The following is a 12314-nucleotide window of genomic DNA, read 5'->3' as shown; positions in this document are numbered from 1 at the left end:
AGAACCACGTATCCCAAACAACCCAAAAGACAGCAGACATACCTAGTGAGAAATACACCTTTCTTTCCCAGTTGTCCTGGGAAAGGTGAAGTGTTTTTTTCCAGAATTTCCCCATGGCTCCAGCCTTTTGCCAGTACCAGTGTTGGTAAGGAGGACAGCCCTAGTTCAAACCAGCTGATTGCTGCTGCTCTGAGAGAAGAGGAGAGCAGTTCATCTACATCAGAGGTCATGGTCTTATAAAATTCAGTTATGTATAAAATATATTCAAACAGTGCCCGCTGAGAAGGCAGTTTTCTTTTTCTTCCTTAAGCCAGGACTAGAGACTGGGTGACTTTCCTAAGAGCACCATTACTTCCCTCTTTGCAGTTGGTTATTCAAAAAATAAACAAATAAACTATACGCCTTTGTATCAATATAACTGCGCTCACACTGGCTGAAGTGAAATCAAAGTATCTTATCTTTTGAGTTAAAAAAATGGTAGCTACTTTATTTCAAAGTGCAACACCGTTCCTTAGACTGCGTTAACTGCGAAACAAATGCCAACATCACCGGGGACTTAAAAAAAAAAAAAAAAAGGAAAAAAAAAGAAAGAAAAGACCAAAAAACTCCTAAAACTTTCGGACTGTGCAATGAAATATCTGTATTTTTTGACCGAAAAAAAAAACCCCACCCCTACGTTCTCCCCATACTCAACACGACTCTCAGGAGCTGCCGACGCTCCCAGCCCAGCCCGAGGGCAGCATCCAGCCGAGCCGCCCGGCCCCTCCAGCGGGGAGCAGCGCTGCCGGCCCCGGCGCCGGCCGGGGTGCCCCACGCCCCCCGCGCGTTCCGGGGCTCCTCCTGTGGAGCTCTCCGGGCGGGCATCCCCGCAGCCCCCGCTTCCTCCCCCGCAGCCCCCGCGGTGCCCCGGCCCCCCGCTCACCTGGGCCCGCCGCGTCCCCGCCGCCGCCGCGGCGCCGCCTGTCGGTACCGCCCGGCCGGGGCTGCGGCCGCCACATCCCGGTCCCCGGCCCGCACCGGGCGGAAAGCGGCCCTGGCCCCGGCCACTCCCCGCCGGGGGCGGGCCCGAGGCAGCTCCGCCGCCCTGGGGAAGGAGAGGGCGGCGGGCGGGACCGGCTGCCGAGGATGGTGGCGTGCGGGCGGCGGAGGGAGCGGTGCGGCCGGGGCTGGGCGCACGCACCGCCCCAGGGAACAAGGGTCCTCCAGGATCCCGCCCGCGCAGTGCTCCCAGGCTGTCTAGGCTCTGCTCCCGCAGGTCTGCAGCACTAAGTTAGGGGGGAGAGGAATCAGGGAATCACAGAATCGGTCAGATTGGAAGGGACCACAGTGGTCCAAGCTCCCTGCTCAAGCAGGGTCATCCTAGAGCACATGGCACAGGATTGTATTCCAGATGGTTCTGGAATATTTCCAGTGAGGGAGACTCCACAACCTCTTGGCACAATCTGTTCCAGTGTCCGCACAGTAAAGAAGTTCTTACTCATATCTAGATGGAATTTCCTGCGCATTGGTTTCTCCCCATTGTCTCTTGTCCCATTGCTCGGCACCACTGGGAAGAGCCTGGCTCCATCCTCTTCATACCTTCCCCTCAGGTACTCAAAAACATGGGTAAGGTCCCCGCTCAGTCACCTTTCCTGAGGCTGAACAGGCCCAGCTCCCTCAGCGTTTCCTCAGAGGGGAGGTGCTCCAGTCCCTTTAATCATCTCTGTATCCCTCCATTGAACCCGCTCCAGGAGCTCCATGTCTCTGTTGTACTGAGGAGCCCAGAACTGGATACAGCACTCCAGATGTGGACAGACTCACCAGGGCTGAATAGAGAGGCAGGATCGACCTGCTGGCAATGCTCTTCCTAATGCATCCTAGGATTTCATCGTTCTTCTTGTCCACGTGTGTGTGGGCATGGCTCACAGACAGCTTGTTTTCCTCTGGGACCTTCAGGTCCTTTTCCACAGAGCTGCTTTCCATCATGTCAAGCCCATGACTCATACCAGTGCCTGGGGTTATTCCACCCCAGGTGAAGGACACAACCTATGCTACACATACAGACATATGGCCTCCATCTCACACATCCCAGCATCGCATGGATATGGCTGCAACAAATACATATACCAAACATACTCTTGGAAAACAATTTATTTTCAGGTTTAGCCGTACTGGGCGTTGCTTGGTTTCAGAGCCATCATGTGACCGTTTGTGAGCCCTACTCCACCAGGACTTAAAGGGATACTAAGAAAGTTTGCAGGTGATACAAAACTGGGAGGAGCAGTTTACTCTCTTGAAAGCAGGGACGCCCTGCAGAGAGACCTGGACAAATCAGAGGGCTGGGCATGTGAAGCTCAACCAGGGAAAGTGCCAAATTCAGCACCTGGGATGGGGCAACCCTGGATGTATGGACAGACTGGGGAATGAGACACTGGAAAGCAGCACCATGGAAAGGGACTTGGGGGTCCTGGTCGATGGCAAGTTGAACATGAGCCAGCAGTGCCCTGGCAGCCAGGAGGGCCAACCCTGTCCTGGGGGGCATCAGCCACAGCATTGCCAGCTGGGCAAGGGAGGGGATTGTCCTGCTCTGCTCTGCACTGGGGTGGCCTCGCCTTGAGTGCTGTGTGAGTGCTGGGCACCACAAAGAAAGAATGATATAAAGCTCTTAGAGAGTGACCAGAGGAGGTCAATGAAGATGGTGAAGGGCCTTGAGGGGAAGCCGTCACTTGTTCTGTTCAGCCTAGAGAAAAGGAGACTGAGGGAAGACTTCATTGCAGTTACAACTCCTTCATGAGAGGAAGAGGAGGGGCAGGCCCTGATCTCTTCTCTATGGTGACCAGGGACAGGACCCAAGGCAATGGCCTGGAGGTGTGTCAGGGGAGGTTTAGGCTAGATATTAGGAAAAGGTTCTTCACCCAGGGGGTGGTTGGGCACTGGAACAGGCTCCCCAGGGAAGTGGTCACAGGACCAAGCCTGACAGGGTTCAAGAAGCCGGTGGACAACACTCTCAGGCACATGGTGTGACTCTCGGGACTGTCCCGTGCCAGGCCAAGAGCTGTTCTCCATGATCCCTGTGGGTCACTTGCAACTCAGAATATTCTGTGATACTGTGAATTCTGTGAATTTGTTTTCATTGCTTTTGTCTGACTCCACACATCTTTATGTCACAGAGCTTTTTCATTTTGTTGTAAGGTGCTCTCATTTATATATATGCATGGGTTTTGTTGGGATAGAGGCAATTTTGTTCGTAATAGCTTATTTAGAACTCTGTTTTGGGCTTGTGACCAGAGTCAGGGATGTTTTAGCTGGGCAGTGCTTACCCTGCTTCTTGAACTGCCCTGCCGGTGAGCAGGCTAGGGTATACAAGAAGGGGCACAGCTGGGACAGCCTGACCTAAACAACCCAAGGGATATTCCAAACCATATGTCCACATGATGTCATGCCAACAGTAAAGGCTGGGGGAAGGAGGAGCAAGAGAGGACGTTCAAATTTATGTCATTTTTCTTCCAAATTCAGTGTTATGCAGGATGGAGCCCTGCTTTCCTGGGGACGACTGAGCAGCTGCCTGCCCATGGGATGTGGTGCATGAGTTCTGTGTTTTGCTTTGCTTGCGCATGTGGCTTTTGCTCTACCTATTGACCTGTCTATGCCTCAGCCCACGAGTTTTCTCACTTTTGCCTTTCTGATTCTCTCTCCCATCCTGTTGGGGTGGGAGGTGAGTCAGCAAGTGGCTGCATGGGGATTAGCTGCCTGCCAGAATTAACCCTTAATAGACAGCAAATCATTCCAAGTCCTTTTACTAAGATCACTGTACCTTTCCTGAGTCTGTCCTCTTGAACTTACATATCATTGGAACAACATGAATTTCTGCTAAAATCCCCTTTCCTGTTTTGTGTTTTAGGTAATTTTAGTCCTCCACCATTTCCTGTGTATCTTTTCCTCCCCAGTTAACACATATATCTTCTTTTGCTATCCCTAGTATTTCTTTACTGACAGTTTTATTTCTGTTGCTATTCATGGTTATGAGCTTTATATAAGCTTATGAGTGCCCACTGACTACAGCTTTTATTAACTTTGCTAAAGTGGTACCTGCTTCACTCATAGATCACCATACCCATTATATTAATCATGTACATGAAATCAGTGTTTTCGAGGTGGCCTCCATCCATCCTAGTCTTCAAGAATGCTCCTTCCTTCTCAGATGCAGGAAATGCAATTTTAAGTTAAATATACCATCCTGTGCACAAGGAAGTTTTCACAACATTCAGAAAAGTTGCTAAAAAAAGCCCAGGTTTATCTAACAACTGTCATCTTACTGATTTTTCTCTGGTTTCAGTCCATTTACTAAGAAATACAGGACATGCTAAGAGAGTTTTGACCTCCTGTTCCAGCCTGCGCCCTTCCTGACTTGTGAGAGAAGACAGCAAGCAGCTGTGCCTCACATGCCAAAAATAGCCATGCATCCTTCTTCTTCTTCCTTCAGCCTTGCTGCTGTGCTTCTGATTCAAGTGATGTCAGTGCTGGCTCCCATCATTCAGAAAGAAATTGGTGGTGAAAGGGCAGCTGTATGGGTGCAGACAGGGGCCATCTAGCACAGCCTTGCCTCCAGCTCAAAGCCAGGGCAGTTGTCTCAGCAAAAGCAGGAACAAGGCAGCATCCACAACACTTCCCCTTTGGACTCTCCCTCCAAAGAGGGAGACACATTTGGACCAATGTGTGCCAAGGGGGTTCCTCAGCTCAGTTTGGTTTGTTCAGTCAGTAGCCTGCAGTGGCTCTCATGCACTCTCAGGGTTTGCCCAGCCCCACCTGGAGCCCACTTCAGCTTTTGGCCCACACAGCACCCACGGGTGAGGGATTCCCCAGGTCTCACCTGCTGCACAAGGCACCAACTCTTCATCTGAGCCTGGCTGTGGCTCCCTGCCTTTGAGACCTCCTGGATTTTTGTGCTTGAAAAAACAGATTTTTTCCAATGTATCTGTGCCTGTGATGATTTCCTGTGTTAACACATCAAGTAGTCCCTTTTCCAAACTGTGCAGTGCTAAACTAATCAGACTGACCTTGTACACAGCCCCTTTCTAATTTTTTTCCCTTTCTGCTTTTTGGGATGAGGGGACTAAGTAAGTGTTCAGGTTTGCTATGGATTCCTGCAGTGGCATCTTCATGCTTCTTGTTGTGTTCTGTGTTCCTTTGCAAATGGTCCGTAACATTTGATTGAGTGCTGCCACACACTTAACTGATGTTTTCTGATATGTAACTAATGCCACCGTTTCCTTCTCAGTGTGATCACTTCAGAGCTTTTCATCTTATATGAGAGGCTAGGATTTTTTTTTTCCTGGTAGGTGCTGATTTAGTCTACACACAGTGAATTCCATCTGTGGTTTGATTTCCCAGTTATTCAGCCTCGCAAGGTCCTTCTGCTGTTCTTTGCAGCCAGCTCTTGTTCATGCTACCTCAAATAACTCAGCAGCAGACTTGTTTCAGCAGCTTATATGGTGAACAGCAGAGGTCCAAGAGACACTAGTCAATCCAAAGCTACCAAAAGGTACACAGTGTCAAAATAAATATTTAAAGAAGGGGGGCATGAGCTGTACTCAGGAAGAAAGCCCTGCTAGTGAATTCTGTGCATCACTGGGAGAGTTAAAGTTTATCCCAAACCACCTCACTTCTGCTTCAGGTGAGCTTGCCTTATCTCATGCGTGCTCACATCAGTGTGTAGATTTAACAAGAAAGTCCCACCACAATAGAATACTCAGCAGACTGTCATTCATTACCTCAGATGAAAATCAGGAATATGTGCGAATATGTGTTTGTGTGTACACAGAACATGGCATTCTGTTCCTTTATCCAGAAAGGAACTGCTTTTCAACAACCATGTCCATTCAATTGCCAGACCACTGGAAAGGACTTGCAGGGGGATGGAAAATAGTTTTTACTGAAGACTTTAAGCGAAACTGGAGAAAAAGGTGCAGATACCCTTCTGAAGCAAATACTAGTAGGGAAGAATAGTATTCTTGGGTTTTAATGCTGTTTTAATTGTGCCCTAACATAATTATAACCATAACCCTAAGTCTGATTCAAATGACATGGTGAGACATCCAGAGATGTAGAGAAATCTACCCCCTCCAGTTTGCCCTAATGCACTTTTGGGCAGTAGTTAAGTGTTTAGATTGAGATGGATGGTGTAAGAAATTACACAGAAGAGCATACCTAACAGTGGATACTATAATGCTGTCTTTAGTTTAGATTAGTCAGGAGGGAGCTAGAGCATTTTGCTATTTCTTAATTTCCATTTTTCATTATAATGGCATATACAGGCACAGCCACCAAAAGGAATGGTCCTGCCTGCTCCCTCCACTACTTCTCCAGTTGTGCCTGCCTTCCCTTTCGCCATGCTACTGCCTGCTTTGTGCTGGCAAGAGAGTTTCTCTGGGTCTACAATGAACTAGGAATGGATGTGGATTCAAAACTTTTTTCTTTTCCCACTAAAACTTTTCTCCATTTGAAAGCAACTGTGAAGCTACAGCATTGCATGTTGCATCAGAAATCCTACCAAATTTTAACAAACTGTCTCTGTACTGAAGGCAGTGCTGCTGCTTCTTTCCTTCTCAAAAAACTTCCTGAGCCCTCATTCAAGCTCCAAATTGACCCCTGTTTTCCACTGCTTGTCTTGGCCTCTCAGCTTCTCATTATATACACATAGCTGCTGCTTTGTGTGTACCTTCGCTTCCAATTGACATCAGTGTGTGAGAGCTCCCCCCTGCACCTGCTGCCATAGAGAGCAGATTTCCTGTAGCTCTGTCCCTTACGACCTCTGGTTCGTCTCATAGCTCAGCTGCAAACTCTGCCTTTCTTCTTCTTGCATTCATCTTTGTTTTTCCCTCTCTGCCCCATCGCTGCTTCACGAGACCTTTTCTGTTGCAGTAGTAAATAACGTATTCATCAAAACATGCCGCTGAAGGGAAGCCAGCTCTACTCGCAAATCCAAGTCAAATTTTAAAAAAAGGTTTTGCCTGGCATAAAAATGAGGAAATCCCAGTCATGTTAGCCTTATTTATTTTTATTTCTTTAGGATCGAGACACGTTGATCTTTTTAAGCTAGGCTCACATGTGGCACTGTGGCATCTATCATAGACCAGAAGAGTAAAAAGACATCATGCTCATGGTCTAACGTGGATTTTTTTCAAGCTGTTCTTCTCATCCTCTCTCCTTCCCTTTAAAAACCATTTGCACGGCACCTTTTGAAGCATGGCTGCAGCATGGACCGGGAGAGCTGCAGTGAGGTGGGAGGGTGGGAAGGCGTGGCCGGTGCGGAGCAGCAGCACGGGCTGGCACAGAGCGCGGTGAGGCGAAGGCTGTGCCCGCGGGAGGTGCAGCACCCAGCCCCGCTGCCCTGTCGCACCAGCAGGCTCAGGACACGGGATGAGGAGAGCCATGGCTGGCCAGCAGGCTGGGGACGGCAGCTCAGCTCAGTGGTTTGCTGTGGCCATGGGCTCCTGCTGCCCTCTGCAGAAGGAAGAATCTGGACAATGCTTTTCCGTTGCCTGGTCCTGCTGGAACTACAGTTTCTGAGCTCCTTCCTTTTCAGCTGCATACCTGGCTTCAGGTCACCACCTGTTTATTTCCCTGTGGTGACATCTTTTGTTACATCGTCTTTCACATTCCTTAATTTTCACTTCAATTGTTCAAAATCAGAAGAACTCATTTCACTTTCAGTGATGAAGTTCATCACCAAATGATTGTTTTTCCATCAAAAATCAGTAAAAGCCAGGGTATTTTGGGTTAATCTGTAAAGAACTTTAAAATTTACAGAACTGAAGCAAAAATTTTTTTGCATGGTTTTAATCAGTGCTTTGGTTAGATATACCATCATACCCTATCCAAAATGAGATGTTGTAAATTTGTGTTTTAGTTAATTCTGTGGGTACTTACAATACCTCTGGAATATGCTTTGTGATGTGATTAGCATAAAGGTAATCTTCCTAATAGATAGGGAAATAAAATAAACCAGGGTGCCTAATGTGAAAGGTAAAAGTCCCAGACTCAGTTATTAAGCCACAGAACTCCTAGAGACTTCAGCTAAGCCAGGATTTTGCTAAAAAAAAAAAAAAAAATTAAACAGCTTTTTAAAACAAACTCACATAATTCTGAAAAAAAAAGACACGACTTCTATGTGATTGTTGTTGCAGGTGAATACATTTCCCTTTCCAGAGTCACCTGTTTCATTGTTCATCTACAACCATAACAGAGCAGCTCTTTGGCTTTACTGGCATCATTTTCTGATCCTGTTCCAAAGACAGTAACTCAACTGGTGTCAGGGTAGTCTTCAAAATAAGAGTAAAGCTGATCGCTCATTATCACTCAATTAAAAATATTTATGGGATTAATAATCATATATTATGGATAACTCAAAATGTCTGAAGTCCTAATCCAGTGGATATACAATTCAAAAGAGTTAAGCCTCTCGATGTTTATTTTGACTGAATGACTTCCCATAAGTTTAAATTAGTCCAAGAAAAGAATTAAGTTTCCCTAGAGATACCTGATCACTAGCAAACAAGCTGAGGATTCATACTGCTGTTTTGCAGGCTTTAAAAATGGATTTTACTCATACTAGTGCGAACCAGCCATAATTATACATCATTAGATCAACTAAGAACAAAACTGTGAGAAACAAAAGCAGGAACACTGGTGATTTTAAAAGCAGAATAAACATACTTTTCTCATCAACTGTCCTTTTTACTGAACTAATCACCAAAAATCCCAAATTTCCTCAAATTCATTTCTCACACTCTTCAGTATCTCCTGCTTGTCACAAATTGCGGTTTAAACAGTACACTACAGCCACTAAGTAAACAAACATTCCTGCATTAATCTTTTTACATCTGGATATGGAATTACTTTCTACTGAGCTGTCATTATTATGGTGGGATTTTTTTCACAGCACGTGTATTTGGATTTGAAGTTGTCATTATTTGGCTGTAGCATTCATTTAAATAAACCTTACTCCTTTAACGTGTCATCTTAAAATGGCCATTGTATACATCCGTTCTCATGTGTGGATTGAGTGGGTCCCATAGAGGGGAAGGCCATTTTCTCCCATTTTCATACCTCATAAGTGTAGGATCATTTAAATAATGTATTAAACAGAAATGCACAGCACTGAAAGTTCTAATATCTAAAGCATGTTCCCTGCATGCCAGAAATCCAAGGGGTAGTAAATCAGGATCACCATCTGGGGACTGAAAGCCCCCATCTCACTGCTGTAGGGTTTGCCTGAGAATGTGCAGATGGGCAATGTAGCAGGCATCCAGGCATTTCTGAGGAAATGGGAAAATACCTTCTCTCTTCCATGACCTTCACACGCCTTGCCTGTTCACAGGTATTTTCCTGACTGCTAAGCCAGGAGCCAGTCCTGCTGGTGGTACTGTTGTCTCTGCCTGATTAGAATTGTAAAAGGAAGTATTTCTCTGGTTGCTGATACAAACTACATGTAACAATTCTAGGAAATTCTAGTTGTCAAAAATAGATTTACTTTTTAATAAGTAAACTATATGAATTAAAAAGTTCTCCTCATTTTATTCTCCAATTCAGGAAATGCCATGAGGTGACACAAATTTTTCATTTATTAATGCCTGAAAAGAGGAAAGCTGATTCCATTTCAGACACCATCAGATAATACTTTTGCCAGAGGATGTTATTACAATTTTAGGCTAAATATATAATATAAATAACCTGTCTTCTGCTATACAAAAAATCTCTACTGGCTGGAAACAATTATTGTGAGATAATACATGGAAGTTTGCCAGCTTGGCTTGTTACATTTTCTAGCTCTACATTTATAATTTACATTAGTGCACAGCACTATCTCCAAGCACAGCCAAGGCTCTGCTGCTCTATTTATGAACCTACTTTACGTATCAGTGGCAAAATTATACGGCTGAAGTAAACCATGCAGCAAAGTAATCTAAACCAAATCCTTAGAAGATATTAATTTCCATTCAGGAAATAAGCACCACCTTTAAGTGGACCACATTCAATATGAGTGAATTATTATTCCAATTATTTGGCCAGCTTTACGACTTGCCCATGGCTCAGTGCCAGCATTTTGCTTAGCAGACTAATGAAAATTTGATTATCAAAGGCACCAGGTCAGCTGCACACAGCGGCAGTCAGGGGGCAGAGAGGGAGCTGTAGCAGCCACCTGGGTCAGACACAAGGCCAAGGAATTGTCCATTACATCATTTTATTATGTCAATAATAAAATTAACCAAAAATGCTCCCAAGAGCATATTAGCCTAAGGACAGGTGGATGTGGACCCAGTTTTCCCTGCACCAGTGATCTGCAGAGAAGGGTTAAGTGTGGGACAGAGTGTCCTGCTGAGCCTGCCTTGGAACAAGGGACATTCATGGAGGAAGCAGTCATACCTCCTGTGCCCACGGGTGTTTGTAAGGGAAGGCAGGGCAGAGATGCACAGGGAAGGGGAGGGAGAATACAACTTCAACAATTTTATCCATTCTTGGATCAGCAAGTTGCAACTGTGCTGGAGGTGAAATCCTAGGAAATCCCACAGACAGATCACAGGACCAGTATTGTACAGAGAAAACAGACCCTTCCCATGTAACACCTTGTCAGCAACCTCAGAATACAGCAGAGCATGCCCTGAGAGCGTTGTTATAATGTCACCCGTATTTTCTTGGTCTAATCACAGAAAACAGGAAAAATCTCTTTGGGAACAAATGTCTGGATGGAGATAAGGCTGCATTTGCAGTTCATGGTTCCTGTGTGATTTGCTATGGAAAAGGCTAAACGTGTCTCCATTCAAAATGTTGAAGTTAGCCCCTGGGAAACATTCTCCTGGTGAAATGAAAGTCATGGAAACTGTGCGGATGCTTGCTTTTAAATGGCTGGGTGAGAATGAAAGTTTTGTTTCCCTTTTCAATTTTATTTCCTTATTCCTTGCACGATACTTATTTTAGAGAGAAAAAAGAAACAGGAGCAAAAGTGCTTGCTTGGCTTTTTGAAGTTGGACCAAATGCTTTGTCTATAGCAGAGACGGGACTCTGGGGTGGGGAAAGGTTGTTGCAAGGCTCTGTCAGCTGCTGTGCTGCAGATGCCACTTCTCCTGACTGCCAGCGTGTGGGCAGGAGTCTGGCACCTTGGAGGGCAACGTTGGTTAGAGGGAAGATACCCTGATTTGTGCTTATCATCCATCTGACATGTGACAAAACTCTGCAAAAGCAAGATTTGTACTAAATAACTTTGGGTCCCCAATTCAAAGCCCCAAAGTTAGGATTTTCATCTGTCTTACTGGCAGATCGTGGGAGGACATCAGTCTTCACAAGGTCTTATGACAGCCTCAAAACCTGAGTCACCTTCTGGAGGCTCCCATCTCTTCCAGCTGACTGCAGAGGGAACCAGGGAAGGTCACCTTCCTCAGCTTAGCACCCCAAACTGTGGGAGATGACTCTGGGCTATACAAATGGCCATGCAAACAGAACTGCTGTGATTCAGCCCTTGGGAAAAATAACCAGAAAAGGAGAAAGTGGTGCATGTGGTTTGGCAGAAGGCAAGAGGGAAAAGCAAGAGAAATAGGGAAGGCAAAAGAGAAAAAGGGGAAGACATAGAAAGGAATTAACATGAGTGATAAGAGGGAAAAGAACTGCCAAAGGGAAGTAACAAAGAGACTACGGGGGTAAAAGTGTCTGAGAGATCAAGCAGAGGAAAGTTAAAAGCAGACGAGTGACAAGCCTGAGCATCTTGTGGAGAGGCTCATCCCTGCGCCTTGGCAGAGGAGCAGCAGCTGCCTGAGGCCACCAGAGCCACTGGCTCGGCCACCCACAGGGCCTGAAGAGAGCCCTGCATGAAGGACACTGCAGTTTGGTCTGTCAGGGTCACTCCTGTGATGGCCTCTTCTGCCATTCCTGGCAACAGCAGAAATTTAGCACTTGGTAGTCGGCAGCCAGAGAATGGAATTGTCTTTTCCGCATGACAAACATACAGCACTGTTCAGCAGACACAGGGCGGGGTTTCTGACTTGTGGTACCAGCAGGAGGAATTTTTCAGCTTTCTGTTTTCAATTCTCTTTTAGACGTGAAATAGTTGGCAAATTATTCAGTGCTTTTTCCTTGCTCTGCTGCCAAAATTATCTCAGCACAACCAAGGTAACATAAGCACAGAGAAGCCTTCAAACATATTCAGTGGGTTCTGGAAATCTCTGAAAACACTTTTGGTTGAATTGTTAAATGTCTTTCATACTTAAGATGTACTTGGAAAGTTACACAAATCTGCATGTTATACAAATCCAGTGATTAAAAGCCACTTACTGGCTCTTAAC

The 12314-nt window shown here is 45.9% G+C and overlaps 1 protein-coding gene across 1 annotated transcript in view; it reads right to left on the bottom strand.

Annotated features, from left to right (window-relative positions):
* DISC1 (DISC1 scaffold protein) overlaps window positions 1–1005 on the bottom strand; it is a 191732-nt gene extending 190727 nt beyond the window's left edge. Inside the window, 1 exon segment of the mRNA XM_069010268.1 lies at window positions 923–1005. Within this exon segment, the coding sequence (XP_068866369.1) occupies window positions 923–998 (76 nt within the window). The 5' untranslated portion in view covers window positions 999–1005.
* Window positions 1006–12314: the final 11309 nt, after the last annotated feature.

The sequence above is a fragment of the Aphelocoma coerulescens genome, chromosome 3 (assembly GCF_041296385.1).
Source record: "Aphelocoma coerulescens isolate FSJ_1873_10779 chromosome 3, UR_Acoe_1.0, whole genome shotgun sequence".
Lineage (NCBI taxonomy): Eukaryota > Metazoa > Chordata > Aves > Passeriformes > Corvidae > Aphelocoma > Aphelocoma coerulescens.
This window is presented reverse-complemented; position numbering and strand designations above follow the sequence as displayed.